The sequence below is a fragment of the Hylobates moloch genome, unplaced genomic scaffold (genome assembly GCF_009828535.3).
Source record: "Hylobates moloch isolate HMO894 unplaced genomic scaffold, HMol_V3 SCAFFOLD_10, whole genome shotgun sequence".
NCBI classification, from domain to species: domain Eukaryota; kingdom Metazoa; phylum Chordata; class Mammalia; order Primates; family Hylobatidae; genus Hylobates; species Hylobates moloch.
The window spans coordinates 106,604,693-106,631,985 of NW_026652285.1; the positions used below are offsets into that span (position 1 = coordinate 106,604,693).

Below are 27,293 nucleotides of genomic sequence, written 5' to 3' on the forward strand. Positions count from 1 at the left end.
GTGCAGTGCTGAGGTTAGAGGGCTTCCGTGGCTGTCCCTCTTAGGTGGGTGCCTGCCTGTGGTCTCCCTGCAGCTGTCGGGTGGGGACTCCCCGCGAGGCCCTTCCCTCAGCCCAGAGCCCTGGTGCCGTGAGTCCCCAGTCCCTTCTAGGATGCCTGGAAAGCCATCCCGTGGCATCTTTGCGAGGGCGGCCTCTGCTTCGGCCCAGCGGCTCTTTCTGGGAGATCTTTGCTGCTGCTTGTCTCTGGGTGGGAGTCCCAGCCTGGCCTCCCCCTGGGCCCCCACTGAGGTCCTTGCTGACCTGTCTCCAGTGGGCCCTGCTCATGCATGCTGCCAGCTTCGAGGGCCACATGGTGAGGTCTGAAGCTGCATTTCCGGTATGAGTCCCGGCCCCACTGCCCACGAGCGGCTGACCTTGACCGAGTCACTTACTCTCTGTGCCTCGGTGTCCTTGTGTGTTCTGTCTGCCGGGGCCGGCAGCTCACCCATCAGGTGGCCTCCCCAAGACCCTGTAAGGTCCACTGAGGCACATGTCCAGTTCAGATGTGGAACACTGGAGTTCGAAGCCTGCACTGGCCGGGTGGCTGGAGAGGACCTGGGTTAACCCCAAGGATACACTGTGTCTGGCTGGTGTTGGCTGGAGGGCTCTGTCTCCCTCCAGGGAGCTTGGGGCTGGGGCCGTGGCTGTAGCCTCTGGCTGGTGTTGGCTGGAGGACTCTCCCCCTCCAGGGGGCTCAGGTCAGGGTCCGTGGCTGTAGCTTGACTGGGGACCAGGGGTGATCCTGCTGGGTTTTCTTCTGGCAGGACGCAGTGGCGGAGGTGAGGCCCCACCCAGCCCCGGCAGGTGCTGGGGGCACTGAGTGCTCCCCCATTATGTCCCTGTGCTAGGCCCTCCCACTGTGTTCCCAGCGCTGGTTGGGGAGGTCACTTCCGCTGGGCGGCAGCAGCGATGGGAATGGGTGCCCAGACCTGCGATTCCCACCATCGTGAGAACCACTGACCATGCAGGTTCAAGGCCCAAGGTCTCTGCTCACCCTGGGGAGTGTCCACCTGTGGCTCTCGGTGACACTGAGCGGGGGTGTAGTGGCCACAGCCCTGCAGGGGCCCAGAAACTGGTGGAGGATTCCAGCTGGGCTGTGGGAGGCTGATGTCACACGTGTCTGCTCCTGGGGGGTGGGGCCCCTTCCTTGGGGTGGGCTCCTGCCCCACCCGTCCAGGAGGCCTTCAGAAATAAAGCATTAAAATGAATAGTTTTGGCTTGTTCCATGGAAGCTCTGAGTCACACCCTGACCCTTGTGTTTGTCAAATGAGTAAACTGAGACAGGGCCGAGTCGCTCACAGCTTTCAGGTTCCTCTGTCCAACCTCCTTCCCACCTGCCCCCTCATCCCAGGCTGTTGTGTTCCGAGGCCGCCATAGCTGCTCCAGCGGGGTCTTCTGAGGGCCTGGGTTGCACAGGCACCTCCTGCGCGGCGGGGGGCGGGGGGATGGGGGAAGTGGGCGGGCCTTGCTGGGCTGTGAGGGAGGGAGGGGCTAGGCTTAGGTAGCAGGCCCGAGGTCCCCCTGTGGGGACAGCACACCACTTTACTCCCCTGGTCTTGTTAATCCTGCCCACATCTCCGGCCCCAGGACACAGGGTAAGCCAGGCTGGGCTCTTGTCACCACCGCCCTGGGACGGGATCCCCATCACAAGCCCCATGGGGACAGCAGCCATGACTCTGGGGGGCCCTGCCCTGCCTCGTGAGTGTGGATTCATTTAACTCTCCAGACCACCAGGAGTAGGTGTTCTCACTGTCCCTTGTGCTGAGGAAGTGGTGGCTCAGAGGTGAGACAGGAATGCGGCTGAGCCAGGTTGGAGGCCGAGGCCCCAGCTTCCCCTCTTGACCCTTGACTCTGTGCTGTTCCTTCCGGAAGCGCTGTCCAGGGGTCCTGCAACCCCAGCAGAGGCCCTGAGCATTTGGGCAGGGCCACGAGGGAGCTGCAGGAGTAAGTTCCTCGGGAAGGGCCAGCCTCTTTGAGTTGGAGGACACAGTGACCAAGGGAGCAGCCCCAGGCAAGACTCTTTGTCCTGCGCTTGGAGCCTGGAGTAAGACCTGGTATCCCCCGCATCACTAAGGTCCTCCTTCTGAAAGGCCAGCGCACCCTGAACTGTTAAAAGCTGTGGCCGTGCCGGGCCCCCACATCGCAGGGCCAGGAGCCCTCCTTCCTGCAGTGATGGAGCACTTAGGAAGGTGAAGACACCCCAAAGGTTACTGTAAAATGGGTTCCTCTCCCATTTTTCTCTTACATCCGAGAAGGAGGAGGGCAGCTTACAAAGGCGTGTGGGGCAGGAGAGGAGAAATAACCGAGTGAGGACATCGGGGCGGAGGGACGGGGGACAGGGGAGCTGAGATGCAGCCGGCGTGCTGGAGGGTGCAGAGAGAGACTTCACGCTGTTCTGTCCGTGTGTCTGGGGTCCTGACCTGTATCCCGTGCTGAGGGCCGCACTGCAGCTCAGCAGCGCCTTCTCACCCCAGCCGTGCACCAGGCCCCTCTGCTGGGCACACCAGAGTTTCAGAGGCAAGTCTACCCTGGTACCTGCTAGGTGGCCTCAGGGGCTCTCGGGGCAGTGGGAGGGGAGGTGGCCACCGCTCAGGTAAACCCCCAGGCCTGCAGGATGTGAGGGAGAGAGGCAGGCCCGAGAGGCCAGGACTGGCCAGGGATGGTGGGTTTGGGGCCAGTTGTGCCCCAGCCCAGCTCTTGTCCTCGGCCTCCTGGGTCCCTGCTCTTGGCCACAGGAAGTCTGTCCACACTGGGCCTGGTGTGGGAAGGGAGGGAGAGCCCTTTCCTGGGAGAGCATTTACTCTCACTGGATGTCAGACCCAGTACCTCTCAGCTTGGGAAAACCTGACAGGCTGAGCCGTGGGAGGGGCAGGAGTGGGAGTGGGCCCGGGGCTCCTGTGAGTCTCTGTGTGATTTGGGGCAAACCCTTCCCCTCCTTGGGCCACAGATTACCCGCATGTCAGATTGAGGGGGATCTGCTGGATCAGAGTTCTCCCAAATGTGATGCTACAGATGTTTCATGGGCGAAAAAAAAAAAAAAAAAAAAAAAAAAAAGGGTTCTGTGGTCAAAGAAAATCTGGCTGGGCAGCGTGGAAGCTGTTTTCGTGGCTGGCTCAGCTGAGCCCTGGGACGCCACTGCGCGCTGTGGCCTTGGTGCAGAGGGCGGGTGTGTTTCCTAAACCGCCGCCCCAGGGGACCCCACTCTTCTTACTCCCCATCGCAACCGGCTGTCTGCTGCCACCTGGCAGGGAGAGGGGATGCGTGACAGCCGGGGAGGTGCCAGTCCTGTGTCTGTGATGGTATTTCCAGCCCTGGCTTTTCCATCAGACCACCCGTGGTGCCGTCTGCGTGCTCCCACGGTGATGGGGCACAGACCCCACGGTTCCACCCTCATTCTGGTTGCACAGCCTGGGGCCAGTTGGGTGCCATCCCTGCCTGGTCTGTCAGCACACCTGGGCGGGGCGGCCTCGGGGGTGGGAACTCCCTCCTGGGGCCCTGAGATTACTCAGTTGTGAAATGGGGAGAATGGGGATGGTGACACCTGCCCCCGGGGTCCCCGTGACGGGGTGGGTATGTGCTGGGAGGGTGTGGAGGGCCGAGCTGGAGCTGGCACGGTGGTCCCCACCAATTTCTTGCTGATCACTTAGCACCTCATGCCTCAGTTTCCCCCTCTGTAAAACAAGGTTAATGGCAGTTTTCCAGGATTACAGTTGGGATTAAATGGGAAATTAATGACAGTGTCGGCCATAGAGGCTGGAGCCTCTAGAGCGCTCGGGGAGTGTGGAAGGTGCTGAAGGCGACTGTGTGACTGCAGGTGATTCCACGTCACCCGGTCTCCAGGAGCCGTTAAAACAGTAATGCGTGTGCACACGAGGGTCCCCGTTTCTTCCTCCCCGGTGCCTGCTCTGCCTCATCTGCACTGGAACCTCATGTTGAAGGGCTGCTGTTACCTAACCGCCCGCCCCCCAGGGAACCCCTGATGTTGAGGGGCTGCTGTTACCTAACCTTCCCCCCTGGGAACCCCCCTGAAAGAGGCTGCGGCTCTCACGCACCTGCCTTCAGTTGAATAACCTGCTGTTTGGTGGCATTCCACGAAGGGCACACAGATCTCCGAGAGTTTGTTCCTGGGAACATCCCTGGGTGCTCTCCCGCGTGCTCCGTGGCAGGAGTGTCCTGCACATGCAGGAGGAAGCTTCTGGGGCACATGAGTTTGTGAGCTCCTGGGTTCTACAAAGCTCAAGGGACTTCGTGTGGGACTTCTCAGGGCCTTTCGTGTGCCGGTGTGTACTGTAGAAGAGGCATTCTCAGGAACCTCTTTGCTGTGGAACCCTTCATGGGATTGGGGTTCCAGAGCCTGTCAGGATGGGTCTGTGACACGCTGCCTCTGTGGGGTCCCACCAGGGGCTGGGGAAGGGGTGAGCCCTATGGGGCCTGGAGACAGCCGAGTGACCGTGTGCCTCCTCCCCAGGCTGGAATGAGCTGCTCATCGCCTCCTTCTCCCACCGCTCCATCGCCGTGAAGGACGGGATCCTCCTGGCCACCGGGCTGCACGTCCACCGGAACAGCGCCCACAGCGCAGGGGTGGGCGCCATCTTTGACAGGTGGGGGTGGTCCCGGGAGGGGCGAGGGTGCTTCCGTCACCTCCACCGCCAGGCCAGCTGAGTTTAGCCGCCTCGGCCCCCGTGCACGTCCTGTCTAGTATTATTTCAGTGCATGAAGGGTGCACAGGTGGAAAACAGAGAAAAGCATGAGGAGGAGGCTCAGAGCCCTGTGCCAGCCCTGCCTCTGGGGCATCTGTAACCACAGGGAACACTTGGCCTATCTCCCTCCAGCTTTTCTTGTTTCACGATCCCATGTATTTATCTGTGGGAAAGAAAGCTTCATTTCTTTTTAAAGTGATTATACCGTAGATGCAGTTTTGTAAAAGTGTCAATTCCAGTTGGCACGTTGCAGGCTGTTTGAGGCTGGCACGGTAATGCTGTGGCAGCCCGGGGCGTGGTGCGGCCTAACGCCTGTCCCCGTGCAGGCAGGGGTGTCGGGACTGCAGTGCTTCACGCCTCCCAGCGGAGCATGGGCTGCACCTCAGCTGCTTCTCAGGGGACACACTGGAGGGGCAGCACTGGCTGGAGGGCCCACCCTCGTCTGGGCCTGGGTGGTCCTGTCCATTCATGTTGCCCTCCTAGAGTGCTGGCCAACTCCACTCTGCCAGGCGAGGCAGACAGTAGCTTCCTTGTCCCTGTCTCTGCACAGCCTTTTTTTTTTTTTTGAGATGGAGTCTCGCTCTGTTGCCCAGGCTAGATTACACTGGCGCAATCTCGGCTCACTGCAAGCTCCGCCTCCCGGGTTCACACCATTCTCCTGCCTCAGCCTCCCGAGTAGCTGGGACTACAGGCGCCCACCACCACGCCCGGCTATTTTTTTTGTATTTTTAGTAGAGATGGGGTTTCACCGTGTTAGCCAGGATGGTCTTGATCTCCTGACCTCGTGATCCACCCGCCTCGGCCTCCCAAAGTGCTGGGATTACAGGCGTGAGCCACCGCGCCTGGCCTCTCTGCACAGTCTTTCTCCATGAGTCCTGAGAGCCCACACACACCAGACTCGGCCTTCTGGGGACCGGATGTCAGCTTCAGCTGGAGCAGGAGGGCTGGGGAGGGGCACTGCGGGGTCCCTTGGGCAGGGGTCTGCAGCACAGGAGCAGTGGGTGGGGAGGAGCAGGTCACCTGGAGAAGGTGGCCCCTAAACATGAGAGCCCTAACGTTAGAGGTGAGTAGAGGCCATGCACCGGCACTTACAGGGGGATTAATGCCCCAGCAGCAATGCCCCGGGGGTGGTTCAGGTCCCAGAGTCCCAAGGGTGATCCTGGAACTTGACCTCCATGGGATGTGCCAAGTGCAAAAGGGTTCGTGGCCACAGATGGTGGGCAAATGCTAGTGCAAATGGTGTCCTCGAGGGTCTTTGCTGCAGGACTTGTCAGGGCCTCTAAGAAGTTAGTGTACAGAAGGGTCTCCATGGGGGCTGCAGAGTGCAGTGTGTATTGCCCACAGAAGCTTCTTTAGAAGGGTACTGGGGATATGGCTTTGGGAAGCGAAGCCCCAGCCACTTGCCCAGCTGACAGATTCTTTGTCTGGCTGGTAGAGAGATAGCGATGACAGAGGTCTCAGGGTTACATTCTCTGGGGTCCCACAGCAGTGACTACAGAGGCCCCGAGTGGAATGCAAAGTCTTTGCCCTCAGTGGCCCAGGCCTTTTCTATGCTTGCTGCCCCATCCATCTGCAGCTGTGTGCCCCTGCCTCAGAGCAGACATCGGGGGTCCCTCCCAGCTCCTGTTCTGTGCCACCCTGTCCTCCAGCCTCCTTCAGGTGTTCTCCCAGGAATCAACCAGGGCACTCCCCATTCTGCAGACCCTCAGGGCCCCCCTTGGCCCACAGGGGAGAGCCCAGGCTCCTTAGGCAACCATCCCTACCTGGTCACCTCCTTTCCCCCGCTGTGGCCCACCCTCACTTCCTGGACACAGCAGTTGAGCTTTGGGGTTGGTGGGCAGGCTGCTGAGGCTGGGGGCCCAGGACACTGCAGAGGCCGGTGTGATTCAGAATCCAGCTGCAGAGGTGGGGCAGCTGGTCTGAATCCAAGAACGCCCCCAGCGTCTCCATGGAGGGAGCTGGCGGGTTTTCCCCGTGTTGAGGCTGGTGGATTTTTTTTCTCTGGTGACAAGAAGTGGACATGCCCCCTCTGGCAGCCCGCACCCAGGGAGACCAGGCACTGGGGAAAGGTCTCTTCCTGGACTGAAGGGAACGGCTGGGGCTGTGGCACGGGCAGGGGCGTTGCCTCAGGTGGTGCTGGGTCCACAGCTGAGGAGGCACAGTGGTGTGTCTCACTGGGTTCAGGAGGGGTGGACTCTGTGCCCCACGTGCAGCTCCGGCTCGCCTCAGCTTAGCTGTCACAAGGCCCCTCCTTAGCACCTAGGTTCCCAGAATAAAGCCTCACAGGCAGACCCTAGAGGGAGAGGAGAGGAACCCACCTGTGGGCAGGGCTGGGCAGGCCTGGCAGGGGCGGCACCTGGGCCCGGGTTCCAGCCCACTCCCTCTCGGGCTGTCTGGGAGTCCTTGCCTTGGCTTGGCCCATCTCAGCTGCCCTCGGGCCACGCCGGGCTCCTCAGAGGCCTTGGGTATCTGGGGTGTGGCCCTGGTGAGTGCCGCGGCCTAACTGGGATGGGGTGTCTGGCCTCCTCCTCTGCAGGGTGCTGACGGAGCTCGTGTCCAAGATGCGGGACATGCAGATGGACAAGACGGAGCTGGGCTGCCTGCGCGCCATCGTCCTCTTCAACCCTGGTATGGCCTTCCTGCCTTGAGGCTCCTGGCCCTGTTCTCTGGTGGGGCGGAGGCACCCGGGCCTCCTCCCGGCTGTACTTCTTGGCTCTGGCTGCACGTGGGGCCAACTCCCGCCCTCCTTGAGCTCAGCGTGCTCCCCTCCCAGTGAAAGTGTGGCCATGCTGCCTTCTGCTCACCTTGAGGGCCAGCCAAGGGGACGTGGCCCCTGGGCGCAGGGGGACCCAGCAAGGCACTTGTCATGAGGGGCTTGGTGGTGCCCTCTGGGTTCCGCAGTTCGCAGTGTTCACCATTGTGCATCGGAATGCACAAGACTCCAAATCCCCAGACTCCGAAAGTGGCCGGCTATGGTTGTGAATTTCCGGTGCTGAAGTTCAGGAGCCCCGAGCCCTGCAGGCTGGGGATGGGGTGGGGATGGGTCAGGCCTGCCGGGTGTTCCAGAGGGGACCAACCTCATCCCCAAGCCTCGGGTCTAGGGTGTTTCTGGGGCTGGGCCCCTTTGGTTGAGGAGAGCAGAGCTTGGGGCTGTGGGGCTGGGGCTGGGCACAGGCCTCCTGGCCGACAGTTCCTGGCTGACAGTGTGGCTCTTCTCCAGCCTCTGGGTTCTCAGCTTGAAAAGCCTCCTAGGTGCTACTCCTTCGCCCAACCAGTGCTGACACGTGCCTGTTTGCTCGGCGCCCTGCTGGTATGGGAGGGCCCCTTCAAGCTGCTGGGTAGGGCTTGCCTGCCTAGAGCTTGGGGTTTAGAGGGTCACACCCACCAGCAGGCACCCCCGGCACGTGAGGGCAGGAGCACGGTTGGTCGAGGGTTGAGGGTGTGGGCCACTTCCTCCGGGAGCTGCAAGTTGGGGGCCAGGGGAGTGGGAGGCACGGAGGTGGGGTGGGCTGGTGGAGGCAGGGCCTTGAAACTCTTGCTGCGTCTGGGTTTTCTCTTGGGGCCACAGGGAGCCAAGTCCTGCGGGGTTCCAGCCGGGAGGGAGCTGTGGGCTTCTGTGTTTGGAAACTCAGCTCATTGAGTGATAGGGGCGGGCGGCTGGGGTGTGGAGGGAGGGGTTTGGGGCTGCCGTGGGGAGCTCACCTGGGCCGTGGTGGAGGGAGTGGAGCCCTCTCGGGTCCTGGCCCTGACCTTGGAGGGGGTGGAGCCCTCTCGGCTCCTGACCTTCTGACCTTGCCCTTTGTCAGACCTGGCTCTGAGGGACTGGGCTAAGATGGAAATGGGCATCTTCTTGTGGGGAGAGCTTGTTTCCAGGGACATGTTGTCACCCAGGCTGTGCATCTGGGCCGTAATCCTGCCAGCTCGGAGGCTGAGTCACGCCACAGCTCAGCCCGGCCCGGCCCGAGGAATCCCCATTCAGGTCCTATGTGGTCTGGTTGCTAGAGCTGGGGCACCAGCGGGACCTGGGCACGGGCTTGCAGGGAGGGTGAGATTGTCTGGCACAAGCAGGGTCCAGGCACAGGCTTGCAGGGAAGGCGAAGAGACCAGGGCACAGGCATGCAGGGAGGGCAAGGAGACTGGCTGGAGCTGAGGCGGCTGGGGGAGCCAGACACGTTGCCAAGGAGCCCCAGGACATGGGACAAGGTGGCATTCACAGGGGGTCCCTGGGCCTTGGAGGTGTTGGTGGCTGCAATCTCAGCCTCTCTGTCCACTCTAGGCTCTTGAGCCCGGGTCCTGAGCTCAGTACTCCGCAAGCACGCCGAGGATGGCTTTCTGCAGGGTCTGGGTGCTCCTGGGGGCACCTAGCTCCCATCTGTGTTATGGGGCTGGGACCCAAGGGCAGCAGCGGCATCCATTGCCTCTCCCAGTTCCCAGGGCGGCTGGAAAGCAGCAGATCCCTGACACTTCATCGATGGGGAAACTGAGTCTCTGGAGGTCAAATAATTGACCCAAGGTCACATGGCTGGCAAGTGGCAGAGCCGAGCCTGGACCCAGAGCAGCCTGGCCTGGCCGTGGGTTCCACAGTCGTCCCCCTGCCACCAGGCTCTGGGGGAGCGGGCGGGGGCGTGTCCAGTGGCATCCCTCACACCACCTGCTCTGCCCATGGTGGGGCAGCCTGGGAGACCCCACACGGGCCTGGGTCCGGGGGGCAGGTGCCCGAGACACGCCCCAGCTGAGGGTTCTGACCTGTGGCCTCTCTTCCTTTCAGACTCCAAGGGGCTCTCGAACCCGGCCGAGGTGGAGGCGCTGCGGGAGAAGGTCTACGCCTCCCTGGAGGCGTACTGCAAGCACAAGTACCCAGAGCAGCCGGGAAGGTGGGTCCCGCCCCGTCCCACACACACCCCAGACCCGGGCTCTTGTCTCCAGATCCCCCACCCGCTGCAAGGCCATTTTCTGCGAATGAGAAGGTGGCACCCTCCCCAGGCCCAGCCCATGCCAGCAGGTCCTGAGCAGGCAGCAGGAGGTCCTCCAGGCCAGTGGGCTATGGCGGGCACACTCCACAGGCTCACGCCGTTTCCCCACCGGAAGGGTTACCTCGCACCTGGCGCATAGTAGGTGCTTGTCTTTGTTGAGTAGATAGATGAAGGCTGTGCTTCACCCCCCACTGCGCTCCCCTGCCAAGCAGAACCACCAGAGGCCAGGCGACACCAGCACGTAGTAGGTACTTCACAAGCATGTGTAGAATGGATGGCCAGATGCCCACACGCACTAAACACTCTCTACAGGTGTGTACAGAATAGGCGGCCACGGCCCGAGCGCAGAGCTCATCTTTCTCCCCTGCCCGGCTGTGGGCCCTGGAAGGGCTGGGGTTCTCTCGTTTCTGAGTCCACAGTGCTGAGTGCACAGTAGGTGTCCAGGAAGAGAAACATTTGTGGATCCCTGCCTGGGATTCAAAGTCAGCGCTCCAGATCCTGCTGCTTCTCTCTAAAGGGGCATCTCTTGGCCTCTTGATCCTCAGACTGTGGGTAGGGGGTCGGGGGAGATGGAGCCCAGCAGACCTCATAGGACACCCAAGCCCTCCCGCCACCAGCACATACACAGTTAACCGTGTCCCCGCTGCCTGCCCAGCCCTCATCTGGCTTGGTTTAAAGTGAAACTTCCCGGAGGACGAGGACAGGAGGGGGTGGCAGGCAGCTTGTTTTTCCTGGCTTTCTGCCCTGGCCCATCTCGCCAGCTCAGCAGAAAACAGCTTGTTCTCTGGCCCAACTCCAGCCTCTGCGCTGTTTTTGCCTTTAAAACAAGGCCTGTGAGGCAGCCAACCACAGAGCTTTTCCCTGAAAGAAAGACTTCGTTAATAATTAATGAGGTCCTGCAGCCCCTGGAGGGGCCGTGTGGAGAGACTCAGGCCGTGCACAGGGGCCCTGGGGCAGACACGGCCAGCCGGAAGGGACACCTCGTCCTGTCCCCGTAGCACCCTGTCCTCAGCGGCAGCTGCTGCCCTCATGCCTGGCCCTGCCATCCTTCTTCCCAGAGCCCCAGACTTCCCCCTCCCTCCTGCCCCCCTCACTGGTCCCTGCCCCAGGAAACTCCCCAGGGGTGGGCCAGGCCCTGAGGACCAACCCATGATCCCTCCCTCCCCGGCCAGCCTCCTCTGACCATGCTGTGTCCAACGCCAGCAGAGCTATTTCTGAGGAAGGGGTGGCCCTGGTCTGGGGCCCACAGCCCTGCACAAGATGCCATGGGAGGCACTCATGGGGTGCTGACGCTTTATGGAAAGGGTCCTGCCCTGGTACACAGCTCCCAAGTCAGGCCTGGCTCCACCTGCAGTGGGGGTGCAGCCTGACTCCCCCTCCCCCGCCTGACGCCCTTTGACTTCTCGGTTGCTCACCACGTGCCGGGCCGGTTCCCTGTGACTCACCAACATGCTCAGCAGCACTTTCCCTTACAGGCCCCGCAGTCTCTTGCTGCGATGGCTGCTGCAGCCAGTTGCATTGCTGATACTCACACCCGCTTCTGGCTGTCATGGCCCAGATTTTTTCATTTTTTTAAGAGACAGAGTCTCGATGTGTCGCCCGGGCTGGAGTGCAGTGCTGTGATCGTAGCTCACTGCAGCCTCAACCTCCTGGGCTCAAGCGGTCCTCCCTGCAGGCATGCACCACCACGCCTTGCTGCTGTTTTTCTCTTTTTCTTTTGTAGAGACAGGGTCTCACTGCGTTGCCCAGGCTGGTCTCGAACTCCTGGCCTCAAGCCATCCTCCCACCTCGGCCTCTCAAAGTGCTGAGATTACAAGTGTGAGCCATCATGCCCAGCTGCCCACAATTTTTAACTTCTTCACAAAGAGCTATTCAGTCTGCCCTAGCCAGCTGCTGTCTGGCCCCTGGCCCTTCATCTCCGTCCTCAGCCCCAGGGATCTCCCTTCACTCTCTCCTGGCTCTGGATGCCACTGCCCCTGTTTCCTTCTAGCCTCCCCTCCTTCCTTCTGGAGGCTTGGCACAGGCAGATCCGGGGCTACAGACCAGCCTCAGAGGGGTTGGGCTATCAGACACAGCCCCATCCCCAGGGAGGCCTCCAGGTGCCAGGGCAGAACTGCTCATGCCCCTTGCCCCGCCCTCACCAGACCCGTTCCCTGCAGGTTCGCCAAGCTCTTGCTCCGCCTGCCGGCTCTGCGCTCCATCGGGCTCAAGTGCCTGGAACATCTCTTCTTCTTCAAGCTCATCGGGGACACGCCCATTGACACCTTCCTCATGGAGATGCTGGAGGCGCCGCACCAAATGACTTAGGCCTGCGGGCCCATCCTTTGTGCCCACCCGTTCTGGCCACCCTGCCTGGACGCCAGCTGTTCTTCTCAGCCTGAGCCCTGTCCCTGCCCTTCTCTGCCTGGCCTGTTTGGACTTTGGGGCACAGCCTGTCACTGCTCTGCCTAAGAGATGTTGTCACCCTCCTTATTTCTGTTACTACTAGTCTGTGGCCCAGGGCAGTGGCTTTCCTGAGGCAGCAGCCTTTGTGGCAAGAACTAGCGTGAGCCCAGCCAGGCGCCTCCCCACTGGGCTCTCAGGACGCCCCGCCACACCCCACGGGGCTTGGGCGACTACAGGGTCTTCGGGCCCCAGCCCTGGAGCTGCAGGAGTTGGGAACGGGGCTTTTGTTTCCGTTGCTGTTTATCGATGCTGGTTTTCAGAATTCCTGTGTGGCCCTCCTGTCTGGAGTGACATCTTCACCTGCTCTGAATACTGGTGCCCAGCCAGCCTGTGACAGCTTCCCCCTAATCAGGAGGAGGGGACAGCTGGGGGCGCAAGCTGGTGTGTCGTCAGCAAAGACCTCAGCCGCCTCGGGGATGAGAGGGGACTCGTGGGGCCAGCAGGCTGCCTTGTGCTCTGAGTGAGGGGGAAAGTAACCCCTTTTTCCAAAGATAACTCACAGTTTTGCCCTCGAGCCAATGAGAACATGAGCTGCCCTCTGTGCAAGGTTTTGGGGCCACCTCCAGGCTGCAGGGACAGGGGTCACTCACCCCCCTTGGTTTTCTGTCTGCCTTGGTGTCCTGGTTTCAGACTCCCTGCTCCCTGTTCAGACCAGAGTGCCCCGGCCCCTCCCCAGCCTGAGTCTTCTCCTTGCTCTGCAGGGTGGGCTGAGGCTTGTCCTTGGTTCCTGCAGGGCTGGCCCCGGCTCGGGCAGGGTGGGGCGTCCCCACCTCACTGGCCTTGCTGGAGGCACGGGGCTCTGCTGACCTGCAGCCATCTGTGAGGCCCGTGGGGATGGGAGGGGAAGAGGGTGGCCTGTTGGTTTCCCTCAGAGGGGGCAAGCGGCCTGGAGAGAGAGGGGCTCAGGAACTGGGAGCCTCGTGGGTGGGGCAGATGCTCCGCGGCCTGGAGTGGCTCTGCGGGGGCATCGGTGGGAGCCCTGCTCAGGCCCTCTCTCTGGCTGCCAGTTGTGTCTAAAAGACTCTTGGAATCTGAGAACCCTGAGTTGCAGCGCCCTCGGGCCTGGGCCACACACCGGCCCTGGTGGGACCACCCAGCCTGGTATTGTCCACGGACAGCGTTGTTCACCCAGAGCCTTACTTGGGAGCCTCACTGAACGCCTGCTCTGGTTGAAGGTGGAGGGGGGGCTTGGGGCCTCCCCGGCTCAGCCCAGTGCGGCCCGGCGCTCCTCCCGCAGGCTCTGCCCCCCCGGGCTCCGGTGGTGCGGGGCCCTCTCAGGTTGAACTCGCCTCTTTTGCACTGGAAGGCCCTCCCTTTGGCCTGAGTACTTTTCCTGTTCACGCCTCAGTCCCGTGGACCCAGCCTTTGTCAGTGGCAGGTGCCTGAACAGAGGATGGATGGGGGGATACAGGAGGGATGGTCTTGTCTTCCCAGACGCAGTCTAGGAATGATGCGGGGGAGTGGGCGCCTTCTCCATAGTCTTTCCCCACCTGGAGCAGGGGCTTCCTCAGTGGGGAGGGGAGCTGCATACGGGTTGGACCGGGAGGCAGTGGCTTGCAGAGGCAGCTTTCCAGCCTTGGTGGGGAAGAAAGTGTCCATTCTTTGCCTTCCTGGAGCTCCCAGCCAGAGCTGAGCTTAGGCACCCGGGTGGAGCCTGCAGCTGAGTCTGTGCCCGAGACAGGCTGTCAGAGATTGCAGAAGCCTCTCCTTCCCACCCCCCTCCACCCCTGCCTTTCAGCGTTGTGGATCCCCAGAGGTGGCCCCCTGCCCAATCAACCGTCCTGAGGCAGTGTTGAGCCTCACACCTGTACTAGGTCCCTGGCCAACTGGGCCCCTCCCAGGCACTGCCAGGAAGCCCCAGCTGCCCCTGGGGGGTGTGGTGGAAACGGCAGGAGGGTGCAGGCACTCTCGGGGCCCCAGCGGTGGGAGCGTGAAAGACCCAACGCCAACATCTGGTGCCTTCTGCAGCCAGCGCCCGCCCATCCATGCCAGGACCCTTGGGAATGCCCGCGGCTCCAGAGGAAAAAGCCCAGGGACGGGGCCTCCGTTGTGGGGGGTCAGCTTCTTCTTGGGAACTTTGTTGTTTCCAGCGCTGGCTGGCTGGCTGGCTTTAAAGCACTGAAGCCCCCGCCGGGCCGCCAACCCCTGAAAGCAGAACCCGGCCTCCCTGGCCCCAGCAGCCTTACCCACCGCTCCACGTGTCCTGGGCACTTCCTGCAGCCTTCCCGTCCCTTTCTCATCGGCCTTGTGGTTGTACAGTGCTGTTGGTTTGAAAAGGTGACGTGTGAGGAGTGTGGCTCATCGCTGAGTAGAGAGGTAGAGTTTCTATTTAACCACACCTGTAGTAGTAGTACCAATCTGGTTCAATTAAGGTGATTTTTTGTAATTATTATTATTTTGGTGGGACAATCTTTAATTTTCTAAAGATAGCACTAACATCAGCTCATTAGCCACCTGTGCCTGTCCCCGCCTTGGCCCGGCTGGAGGAAGTGGCTTCCCTGCAGGGCTCCCCCCTTCCCAGCGGCTGCTTCCTGGGGCCCCGGGGCACCCCAGCACCTTCAGGCATGCTCCTCAGCTGGTCACCTCCCGGCTTTGCCGTTCAGATGGGGCTCCTGAGGCTCAGGAGTGAAGATGCCACAGAGCCGGGCTCCCCTAGGCTGCGTCGGGCATGCTTGGAAGCTGGCCTGCCAGGACCTTCCACCCTGGGGCCTGTGTCAGCCGCCGGCCCTCCGCACCCTGGAAGCACACAGCTTCTGGAAAGACAGCCCTGACCTTCGGTTTTCCAAGCACGGTGTCCCCAAGAATTCTGGGCTGGCAGCCTGGTGGCAGTGCTGGAGATGACCCCGAGCCCCTCCCCGTGGGGCACCCAGGAGGGCCCTGCTGGAATGTGCAGCCTGTGGGTAGTCGGCTGGTGTCCCTGTCGTGGAGTTGGGGTGCGTGACCTGGTGCCCGTCGACGCAGGTGTGTGGTGTAAACATGTATGTGCTGTACAGAGAGACGCGTGTGGAGGGAGCCGCACACCAGCGCCACGCAGGAGAGGCGGAGCGGTTACCAGTGTTTTGTGTTTATTTTTAATCAAGACGTTTCCCCTGTTTTCCTATAAATTTGCTTCGTGTAAGCAAGTACATAAGGACCCTCCTTTGGTGAAATCCGGGTTCGAATGAATATCTCAAGGCAGGAGATGCATCTATTTTAAGATGCTTTGGAGCAGACAGCTTTAGCCGTTCCCAATCCTTAGCAATGCCTTAGCTGGGACGCATAGCTAATACTTTAGAGAGGATGAGAGATCCATAAAGAGAGTAAAGATAAGAGAAAATGTCTAAAGCATCTGGAAAGGTAAAAAAAAAAAAAATCTATTTTTGTACAAATGTAATTTTATCCCTCATGTATACTTGGATATGGCGGGGGGAGGGCTGGGACTGTTTTTGTTTCTGCTTCTAGAGATTGAGGTGAAGGCTTCGTCCGAGAAACGCCAGGACAGACGATGGCAAAGGAGAGGGCTCCTGTGACGGCGGCGAGGCTTGGGAGGAAACCACCGCAATGGGGGTGTCTTCCTTCGGGGCAGGAGGGTGGGCCTGAGGCTTTCAAGGCTTTTCTTCCCCTTTCGAGTAATTTTTAAAACTTTGCTCTGTTGTGTCCTGTTGCCGGCCGGCCTTCCTGTGACTGGCTGTGAAGTGGCTTCCCCGTACGATTGTCTCGGAAACATCGTGGCCGCAGGTGCCAGGGTTTGATGGACAGTGGCATTAGAATTGTGGAAGGGAAACACGCAAAGGGAGAAATGTGAGAGGAGAAACAAAATACGAGCGTTTAAAATACATCGCCATTCAGTTCGTTTGTTCTGTGTGGGGACTTTTTTGTTTGGAGTGGGAGGGCCCGCGATCAGCCCCCACCAGCCCGCCCTCCTCCCCACCCCACCCGCCGGTCCTGTGCGGCGAGGCTGGCATCCTCTGTGGGCCACACTCTGAGAGTTCTCTCCCTGTCCACTGGGCTCTGCTGCTCCTCCAAGGGGCAGGGGGCTGGGGCCTCCACGAGGGCGCCTCTCAGCAGCCGTGCGCACTGGGCCTGTGGGTGCCTGCAGAGCACGAGTGTTCCCACCTGTCCTTCCCCAGGCTGCCTAAGCATCACGCCTCTGCAGCCACGCTGGCCTGGGTGGGCAGGAGGTGCACCCAGAGGGCCAGGGAACACACGATGTCACCCAGCTGCCCCAATAACAAGTTAATGATGCCCCATCTGCACTGTCTCCTGTGATAAATGCCCTCTGTCTCCATGCTGTCTGGGGCTGGTCTGCTCCCGGCCTGAAGTTTGGTGGTGGTGCCCGGAGCCCTCTCATGCACCTGTGTCCAGCCAGGCACCCTCCCCAAGAGGCACCCGACACATTGAAGATGGGGAGTGGGGCTCTGAAGGTCCAGGTCCTGCCCTGTGGTGGTGGGCAGAGGGCAGTGTGGCCTGTGCCCAGAGCAAGGGTGGCTCCCGGGTGAGACTTAAAATGGAGCGGCCTGCCACCTGAAGGGCAGGGGCTCCCTGATGGCACTCCCCTCATGAGCACACACACATTCACACACTTGCATACTCAAACACAGGCACAGACACGTCCACATGGACCCTCGCACCCATTCATACGCATGCACACATCACGTACGCATGCACACATCACGTGCTCACACACATGCTTTTGCATGCACACCCATGCACAACTCCCATGCACACACCCATACCTGCCCTTGCACACCCCCATACATGCTCTCATGCACATACACCCATACACGCTCCCATGCACACACACCCATACATGCTCCCATGCACACACACCCATACATGCTCCCATGCACACACCCATACATGCTCCCATGCACACATCCATACACGCTCAGTTGCACACACCCATACACGCTTTCATATGCACATACATCCATATTCCCATGCACACACACCCACACATGCTCCCGTGCACACACACAGACTCACACTCATGAACACACACACTTGCACTCAGCCCTGGAAGGATCGACAGAACAGTGGGGGTCGTGGGGGCGGGGCTGAGCCAGCCTTCCTTGGTGGAGTCAGGACCCCACACCAACATTCTCCCTCTTCCTGGGAGCAGCGGCTGTGCCCTGAAACTCTGGGCCACTCCCTGGGCCCCCAACCGTGGCTGAATGGTGGGTGCCACAGGAGTCTCGACTCACTTTGCCATCTTAGGAGCCGCCCTGGGTCCCAGCTGCAGTTCCGAAGGATCCTCCCTGGGCTTCACACCCTCCCCTGCCAGGGCCTCGCCTCTGCCCACCGAGACCAACCTGGGTTTCTCCAGACGGGTCCAAGTGTGAATGGACCCCGAGGGAGGGCAGAGTCCTCGAAGTGCCCACCCGCTTCCTCTGTGTCAGCACAGCCCTCTGCTGACCTGGCTTGCTGGGTCTGGCCCACCCATGTTCTCTGCATATAATCTTGCACACGTGAAGCATGTGGGCCCCTTACGTGGTCTGGAAAAGGGGTCGGCCCGGGGGCTTTGGGAGCTGGGATGTGGCCTCCCTGTTGAGAGGCCTCCCGTCCTGCTGCGCATGTGCACACATGGCTGAGTGCTGCTGTGTGAGACACCAGCGGTTGGAAGCTGGCTCTGTGCCCTGGTGGCCCCCTGGACTCTGGGCACAGCCTCCACGGACACTCGTCCTTGGGGTGAGAGTGAGCCCTCAGAGTTCTCAGGCCAGGGCGCAGGGACAAAAGGGGAAAGCTGAGGTCTGTGGGTGCAGGACACGGACCCCTTGGGGCTCTGGGAGAAGCCCAGGAAGGGGGAGCTTCCCACGGGTTCCCAGGGCCTTGGTGCTTGTTTTAATAATGGGGTAGGGCGTTACTACGGGACTTCCTGGGGTGAGCGTGGGGGGAGTTTGGTGCCCCTCCAGGGACATGAACACGACCCCGTGCTCCCACCAGCCAGGCAGGAACTCCAGGCTGCCGGCTGGCGTGGCATCGCAGGACAACCCAGCTATGGGCCTCCCTTTGGCATTTGGTTGCCACGGTGACTCCTGCCCAGGGCAGTCCCTCTGGACCAGAGATGCTGGGCTTGATAAGTTCTTCACCATCACTCTCAGGCAGGGACAGCGAGCCAGCCTGGGCTGGAGGTTTGTGAACTGAGAGGCAAGGGAGGGGCAGGGGCTCAGGCACCTGCGGTGGGGGCAGGGACACATGGCTCCTGGATGGGCACCGCTGAGGTCCCTGTGCTGCTGTCCCTGCCATCAGCCAGCAGACAGCGTGATGGAGGAAGGGCACGCGTGGGGAACGGGGCACATCCTGAGAGCACATCCTGAGAGAATGGGGCAGCCCCTGCACTGTGTGCGGGCAGTGCACACTCAGGGCAGAGGAGGGGTCATCCCTGTGCCCAAGGACAGCCGCACCTGGGTGACCAGAGGAGGCCAGGGAAGTCTCGGGGGCCTCAGGAGGAAGGGGCTGGGGTGTGGAGACATCAGGAAGGGCCACATAGAGCCTGCAGCCCAGTCCCCTGATTCTCAGATGGGCACAGCTGCCCCCTAGCAGGGACTCAGCATCCAGGCGGGCAGGCCATTGAGTCTGGCATTTTCTACCTGCCTTTCCACAGCGAGCCCCCTCTGCAAAGATGCCCCGAGGGAACCCGCAGCCTCTGCCGAGCCGTGTCCCCACAGCTCACAGAGGGCCTGCGAGGAAGGAGTTTGCCCAAAGGGAGGCCGAGGCAGGACCAGGTCCCATCCCACCGCCTCGGTTATGAAGGAGCTAATTAGGAACCCAAGGGTCCCCAAGGACAGATGCCCTGGCGCCCGCTGCGGCGCCCACGGCGTGAGGCAGCCCTGCCCCCTGCTGGCGACGCTGGGACAGCGCGAGTCCTCCAGTCCCTTCTTGCTCCTCCAGGCCCCGTGGGGGCCACAGTGGCTTCCGGCAGTGGAGTTGATTACTGTGAGTCAGAATCACCTGGGCGCTCCACCGCCCAGCCATACCCCTGCTCACTGCAGCAAGCGGTCCAGTCAGGAGCCGGCTTCATCCCAGTTTCACCAAGATGCCTCAGCAGTCAGCTGTTCGGGAAGCTGGGCACACAGCCCTACTGGGTGCCAGGTGGGCTTGGCCTGCAGCAGGAGCAGGGGCAGGGAAGGTGAGGACAGCGTGCCAGGGAGGGAGGGGGGCGGGTCCTGCCCGCTCTGAGCCTCAGTTTCCCCATCTCCCCACCTCCAAAGTGAGGACAAACTCCCCACTTTCCAGGGCTGTTGTGACCAGGGCCTTGGTCACCCAGAAAATACTTTAGGAGGAAGCAGCCACTTCCTCCTTTCTTTTGGTGTGAAGAGGCTCTAATGCAGGGCATGGGTGGAGAAGGCCAGGCCGACTTTGCTCCCTGAGCAAAGGGTGGGGAGCAGGAACCCTTGGAGATGTGACCCGGCGTCCACCTCTGGACAAGCACAGGACTGTAGGCCCAGGTTCCAGGGCCTGGGATCCAGGAGGTGGCATCATGGCTTTTGCCCATTATGGGGGATGGGGAAGGTCAGGTACCATGGTGCCCTCCAAGGTGAGCAACGGAGCCCTTGAGGTCCAAGGGCAGGGCAGAGACCCCTGTGTGGGTCAGTGGGGGCATTTGGGAAGCACAGAGAGGAGACTCAGTGGTCTTCCTCCTTTCTCACTCCTTCTCCCCTCCCCCCTCCTTCCCCTTCCCTCCTTCTTTCCCCCTCCCTCCTTCCTTCCCTCTCCCTCCTTCTTTCCCCCTCCCTCCTTCTTCCTCTCTCCTTCCCTCCTTCCTCCTTCCTTCCCCGCCTCCTTCCCTCCTTTCTCCTTCCTTCCCCCCTCCATCCTTCCTTCCCCTCCCTCCCTCTTTCCCTCTTCCTCTCTCCTTCCTTCCCCTCCTTCCCCCGTCCCTCCCTCTTTCCCCCTCCCTCCCTCCTTCCCCCCTCCTTCCTTCCCCCTTCTCCCTCCTTTCCTCCCTACCTCCTTCCTTCCCTCCTCCCTACCTCCTTGCTCCCTCCTTCCCCCTCCCTCCTTCCTTCCCCCTTCTCCTTCCTTCTTTCCTACCTCCCTCCTTCCTTCCTCCTTCCTTCCCCCCTCCCTCCTTCCTTCCCCCTTCCTCCCTCCCTCCTTCTTCCCTCCTTCCTCTCTCCTCCCTCCTTCCTCCCTCCTTCCTCTCTCCTCCCTCCTTCCTCCCTCCCTCCCTCCTTCCTCCCTCTTTCCTTCCCTCTGGTGGCAGGTGCCTGTAATCATAGCTACTCAGGAGACTGAGGCACAAGAATCTCTTGAACCTGGGAAGCAGAGGTTGCAGTGAGCCAAGATCTTGCTACTGCACTCTAGCCTGGGAGATAGAGGGAGACTCCATCTCAAAAAAACAAAACAAAACAAAAACAAAAACCACAAACAAAAATGTGAGAAGGACATGAGATTTGGGAGGGGCCGGGGTGGAATGATATGGTTTGGCTCCGTGTCCCCACCCAAATCTCATGTTGAATTATGATCTTTGGTGTTGGAGGAGGGGCCTGATGGGAGGGGACTGGGTCATGGGAGTGACTTGCCCCTTGCTGTTCTCGTGATAGTGAGTGAGTTCTCACGAGATCTGGCTGTTCACTCTCTCTCTCTCCTGCTGCCATGTAGGACGTGCCTGCTTTCCCTTCGTCTTCCACCATGATTCTAAGTTTCCTGAGGCCTCCCCAGCCATGCCTCCTGGACAGCCTGCAGAACCGTGAGCCAGTTAAACCTCTTGTCTTTATAAATTACCGAGTCTCAGACTGTTCTTTGTAGCAGAGTGAGAACGGACTGAAACAGCACCTGATCAGCACTTAGGACAGTCAAGGTCATCAAAGACAAGGAAAGTCTGAGAAACTGTGACAGCCAAAAGGAGCCTCAGGAGACAGGATGACTGAATGTCCTGTTGGGACATAGATAACAGTGTGTCAGTGCAGGCTCATGATTGCAACAAAGGTGCTAGACTAATGTGAGATGTTAGTGTGAGCAGAGCTAGGTGTGGGGCATATGGGAACTGTAGTATCTTTGCAACTCTTCAGTACATCTAAAAGCTATTCTAAAATTTAAAAAGCTAATTTTAAAAACTGAAAGCAGCATGTATATATATGAAAAAGTTGGCTGAGGTGCCTGTAACCCCTGCACTTTGAGAAGCTAAGGTGGGCAGATTGCTTGAGCCCAGAAGTTTGAGATCAGCCTGGGCAATGTGGAGAAACCTCATCTCCACAAAAAAACCCACAAAAATTAGCTGGGCACAGTGGTACATACCTGTAGTCCCAGCTACTCAAGGATGAGACAGGAAGATCACTTGAGCCTGGAAGGTCAAGGCAGCAGTGAGCCGTGATCGTACTGATGCACTCCAGCCTGGGCAACAGAGCAAGACACTGTCTCAAAAATAAAAAAGTCACAGACTGTTGCCTAAGTCCTCATGGAAACTGACCTGCTTACTGAAGACCTATCATGAGACATTCCAGCAGTTAGAAATAAGGACCTAGCTTTTCCAGAGGGATTCCATGCCTTTGCTAATCCCCACAATCAGATGTGCAGTGGAGGAGACACAGAACGAGGGAACGGGGTTGGTGATGGGAGGAGGCCAATGGGGCGACTTTTTTTTTTTTTTTAAACAGAGTTTTCCTCTGTCACCCAGGCTGGAGTGCAGTGCCACGATCTTGGCCTCCACCTCCAGAGTTCAAGTGGTTCTCCTGCCTCAGTTTCCTGAGTAGCTGGGATTACAGGTGCATGCCACCATGCCCAGCTAATTTTTTTTGTATTTTTAATACAGACAGGATTTTACCATGCTGGTTAGGCTGGTCTTGAACTCCTGACCTCAAATGATCTGCCAGACTTGGCCTCCCAAAGTGCTGGTGTTATAGGCGTGAGCCACCACGCCCGGCCCAAGGAAGTGACTTTTGAGGCTGACTGTCCCCCAACTCCTTCCCCCTTGCCCCCTCCTACACTTCTAAGGCTGGAGTGCGAGTCACTTGAGGATCCTGGCCCAGGTGTGGAGGGGGACGCTGCTTCCCACAGTGCTGGCTCATGGCAGGTAACTGTGGAAGAACCGTAGCCCAGGTGGGAGGGGCCAAAACCCACCTGCCCAGCAGCATCTTCTTTGCACCACTGCACGGCTGCTGAACGCGGCCCTCACGCCCTTCTCACATCTGCCTGGCCCTTACCTGGGTAGCAACGTCTTTCATCCCCAGGGGCTTCATGTTGTCCTCCCAGCAGCTCCGTGAAGGAGGAGGGGCAGGGGTGACAAGCCCAAGTTCACAAAGGAAACTGAGGGCTGGAGAGGGACGGGTCTCACAACCCACACAACAGTGTCAGGACTCTCAGGAAGGTAGTCTTTGCCGGTCGGCGGTGGCCTCGTTCCCACAGAGAGATCAGAGAGGGGCTTTCCTTAAGAGCTTCAAAGGGCAGCTGGGTGGGCCTGCAGCACTTCCCTGCTCTCCTGCTGCCAGTCCTGGAAGGAGGGAGGCGCTTTTGGGAAGCTTCTAGCTGGGCTCCTCTCACCTGGCACTCGCTGGGGTGCAGCTGTCGGAAGCAGCATGTCCACCCTCCAGCACACATGGCACATTTGTCACCGCAGGCCTGTTCCCTGACAGCTGTCACAGCTGGGGAAGCTGAGGCTGGTGCATGACCAGCAGTGGTCAGGAGTGCTGCCCTCACCCGGGAGCAGCAGGAACACGTAAAATCTGGAGCAGCACCCCGAGGGAGTCGGGTGTGGAGACTCAGTGCCCTATCACCCAGAGGGAGGAGGATGCAGATGGTGGGGCACCAGGGTGCTTGGGCCCAGCTGTGGGCTTCCTCCAGGCTGAGTGGGGTGGCGGTGGGCAGGGCTTTCTCTGGGGTCCTGGCCCTGGACCTGCTGAGCTGGTGATCACTGTTGCGTGTGCCTGTGACTCAGTTTCCCCTGTTTGGTGTGACCACTGTCTGTGGGATGGGCATGAGACCATCACAGGGCTGCTTGTGGCAAGTCTGCCTCCACAGTTCAGCTCTTGCATTTCAGTCCGAAAGGTCCCCCAGGCTCAGCCTGTTTGGGAGCAGCCTTTTTGCACTGGGGTAGGGGAAGCAGAAGCGGGGTCCCAGCTCCCACACACTGCCCACCTGGAGGAGCCATGGCCTGGCTTCAAGGCCCAGTGCCAGTGTACATGCCAGGAGTTGTGGTTGGACCGGGGCCTCAGCTTGACACCCGGGGAGTATCCCACCCCTCTCTGGTTCAGACTCTTGCTCTTGCATAAAAATCCCCCAAATTCTTGGTCAGTAAGACCCGGGTTAGTGGCCCCAGGGCCAGAGGACTGAAGTGGGGAGCTTTCCTAACAGACAGGCAGGGTTTGGGGAAGATTTTTCATTTGTTGGGGGTTGGATGGGGTGGGGGAGGGGAGCAGGAGGACATGGGCTCTGCAGACCCTCTGTATCTCAGGTAGTGGCCAGGAGCCAAGGGCCCTGCTGGTGGTGCTGGCCTGGAATCCAGTCCTCAGTCTCTTCCACTCTGCCCCTGAGACATACGAGTGTGGGGTCTGCAGTCACACACGTCAGCTCCCTGTTTGCTCACCCAGAGCCTCAGTTTCTGCCCCTGTGGAATGGGGCTAATCCTAGCACCTTGCTTGTGGTGCTGCCTGGGCCAAGACCTGCAGTGGCTCCCCTCTGGCATCACTCCAACACTCAGTGAGGGGCAGCTGGGCAAGACTGAGAGCAAGAGACCTTCCAGGTGCCAGGCTTTGCAGGCTCATTGGCCTTTTCTACTAAGGTCCTTTCTCTGGGTGCCCAGGGAGGTGGGTGGTTTGCACAGAAGCCATGACAAGTGTGTGGGTCTACTGAGGACCCAGCTGCATTGAAGGGCCTGGGAGAACCGGAGGTGCATATGCTCAGGGAGTCTAACCCAGCTGTGGGGAAGAATGTCACAGGGCTGGTAGTGAGAGTGGAAGGTGGGGTCACCTGGACTGCAGGGGCCTGGGGTCAGCAAACTGCAGACTGTCCAGGGCATAGAGGGCCAAGGTGTCAGTGTCGCTGGAGGGCATGAGGTGGCAGGAGGCACTGGGTGGGCACAAGTCAGAAGGGTGGGTCCCAGGAATTTTCCAGTAAGTATAAATCTAGTGAACTTTGGGTGCAACAAACAAACTACTTGAGTTACAAACAATATACTTTAGAGAAAAGCAAACAATTTGCCAAAAAACCCCTAGTGAACTAGGAGCAAATGGAACATAGATTGAGGGGGCCATACAGCCATTTGACCATTCTAGTTGGTAGCCGGGGCTGCCCACAGCACTGTGATGAGAAGGACTCTGAGGCTTTGTCTGGGTGCAGCAGACACAAGCTTGATGGGACTGTCACTGTGCAGCTGTGTTCTTCATTGGGTGAGTTGGAAAGTGAGGGTGTGGGAAGGCAGACAGCTTAAAGGTCCAAGGCCAGCAGACTTTGTTCCACTGTCCTCCTGAATTTGGAATTTGGTGGTTTCTTTCTGTTGGTCATGTCAACCCCTCTTGGGGCTCTAGAAACTCCACCAGTCCCTGAACACCCACCCTGCCCCACCCCACCCCTGACACATAGGCAGAGACCTTGGTTTTGTTTGGAGAGTTACAACAGCTTATAAAGCTGGGTTGCAATTTTCTGAGTCCCCACTGGGTGGCACCCTCTAATTATTCCAAGTTTTAGGATTTAGAAAACCAAAATACCTTATTGAAGAAATTCAGTAAAACCTATCTTTGCCACTGAAGTCTGTGGATGACAGCATTGAATTTTGTCATGTTCAAGGAAGGAGGCATCTCTCATGGACCCTTTGTCTTCCCTGCAAGGGGCTCTGTTTCCTTGGCATGCAGGGCAACACTTGATGGGAACTGTAGCAAAAGCAACTTCCCCAGAGGTCAGGATGCTTATGAAACCTCATCACAATGGAAGATCCTCAGCTTGCTCCCCCAGAGAGGCCATGGGAGCTGTATGCAGGGTCAGCCCTACCTGGGTATCTTTAGTATACCCAGAGCGAGGGGAAAACATCCTAAGGTGCCTCCATCGGCTCAGGACATAGCGGTCCCTGGTGCCGCGGCTGTCAGCATCCCTATCCACCACCTGAGGGCAGCGTCATCCCGCAGAGTGCACCCGGCAACCAAACTGGTGGCCCCTGCTGACTGGCTAAGCTCTGATGTTTCCCTGGCAACCACCTCCCAGCTCCTCCCTCTCCCATTTGCCCAGCCCTGGAACATGCTGCTTAGTTTGATTTGCAGATGCTGCCTTTTCGCTCTCTGTTCCCATGCTTAGGGGCCAAGATGCTGCCCCAGAATGGACCGTGGCGGGCTGTAGAAGCAGGGATGGACCCACATATGAGCATCCCTGATTTCATCTTAGCTGAAGGGTCCTCCTTTTCCTCCAGTGCTTGTGTTTGCCACATCCTGCTCTGGAAATAAAGAGTAAAATACAGAGAAGGGGCTTTCAGAGCCGAGATTGAAGGCAGAGAACTCTGTGATGCTTCTGCGATTCCCCAGGCAGAGCCCCTGCACCCCTCCCTGCCTGCTGCCCATCTCATGGGCTGGGGAGAGCATCCTGCCCCTGCCTGCTACTGAGGGGAGGGAGGGGATGCAGAACACTGTGGTTCAGGAGCATGGAATTGTGGTGCCTGGGACATCTGCCCTGATTAGTCCCAGGGGAGATTTGTGGTAGTCCTTCTGGAGCAGACCTTGTCAACTACAAAGTGACTATGAATTCTAATGACTTGAACCCCAGTGGGACACAACTAAGTTGTCCCCAGAGACTGCAGGAAGCCTCAGGAGGGTGCCTTCTGAGGTCAAAGGAAGACAGAAGGGAGAAAGTGGCATGGCTGGAGCCTGCTTGTGGTGCCTGGCCTTGAGGCTGGTGGATGCCTGCATCTGGAGCTGGAGCCCTTGGTCCCAGATAAGCATGTGAGGAATCAAGGCATGGGGAAGGCAGTGAGTGTGGGAGGTGGTGGTGGGGGTGCCGATTTGGACAGCATGGCAGGTGGGGCCTCCATGGGAAGCCGACCTGTCCTAGTCCACTTGGGCTGGGCGGCTCACAGACAACAGCTTATTGCTCATGGTCCTGGAGGCTGGAAGTCCAAGATCAAGGCACCTGTGGATTTAGTATCTGGCAAGGGCCCATTGCTGGTTCAGAGATGGCTGCTTCTCTCTGCATCCTCACATGGCAGAAGTGAGCAAGGCAGTTCTCAGAGACCTCTTTTATAAGGGCACTCATCCCACTCATGAGGGCAGAGCCTCCCAGAGGTCTCACCTCCCAACATCATCATCTTGGAGGTTAGGATTTCAATGCATGACTTTTGTTGAGACACAGACATTCTGTCTATAGCACAACTACACAGCAATACAGGGAAAGGCATCCCAGGCTGGGGGAGCAGCATATACGAAGGCTCAGAGGCAGGAGACAACTGAAGTGTGCAAAGAACAACACAGAGACACATGGGGAGAGAGGCTGGTGATGATGTGGGGATCATCGGGGCTGAGGGTTCTCCATGTTGCCCAGGCAGACATGTGCTGGAATTGCTGGATGTATCGCCCAGACATCCAGCAATTCCAGTGCTTCTTCTCAACCCCCCTTCAAATGCCTCTTTCACCTTTCACAAACGTTCCCTCCTGCTCAGGAGGCTTGCCTGGCCTGTGTCTTTGCCCCCTCCTTCCCTTCCCTCTCTCCCTCCATCCCTTCCTCTGCCTTGCAGACTCCTCCCTGAGAAGAAGGCCAGCTCCCAGTCTGCCAAGTCTTCCCCTCCCTCAGGCCCAATCCAGCCTGAGCACAGTCTGGATTTAGTCTTTAGGCTTGGTCAAGAGTGTGTTTGCAAACCTCTTCACTCCTTGCTGGCTAGAGCTTCCCATCTGTTTGACCAGGTCCCCTGAGACCCCAAGGCAGGCACCCATTGGGGCTGATCACATGAATAAATTGGGTGTAGTTCCAAGAGGTGGGAACTGTGGTTTTGTAAATTTCACAAGTTGTCTGCATTTCACAAGTGCACAGGTGTACCATGGTGAATCAGAGGCTCCAAGGCAAGGCTCATGGTGTTTAGCCCTGAGCATACACCCACCCATCTACCTACCCATCTATCCACCTACCCATCCACCTACCCACCCACCAATCCATTCATCCATCCATCCATCTACCCGCTTACCATTCATCCATCCATCTACCCATCTATTCACCCATCCACCCATCCATCCACCTACCCACCCC

General features: G+C 59.3%; 1 protein-coding gene and 1 pseudogene across 3 annotated transcripts in view; both read left to right on the top strand.

The window, feature by feature from the left end:
• RXRA (retinoid X receptor alpha) overlaps positions 1–15,993 on the top strand; it is a 112,559-nt gene extending 96,566 nt beyond the window's left edge. For all 3 annotated transcript variants that reach the window (XM_032165590.2, XM_032165591.2, XM_032165594.2), the window contains exons 7-10: positions 4,509–4,641; positions 7,277–7,368; positions 9,509–9,614; positions 11,873–15,993. In XM_032165590.2, coding sequence (XP_032021481.1) covers positions 4,509–4,641; positions 7,277–7,368; positions 9,509–9,614; positions 11,873–12,020 — 479 coding nt within the window. In that variant the 3' untranslated portion in view covers positions 12,021–15,993. The remainder of the gene's footprint in view (positions 1–4,508; positions 4,642–7,276; positions 7,369–9,508; positions 9,615–11,872) is intronic.
• LOC131384447 (uncharacterized) lies at positions 12,685–13,441 on the top strand (annotated as a pseudogene).
• Positions 15,994–27,293: the final 11,300 nt, after the last annotated feature.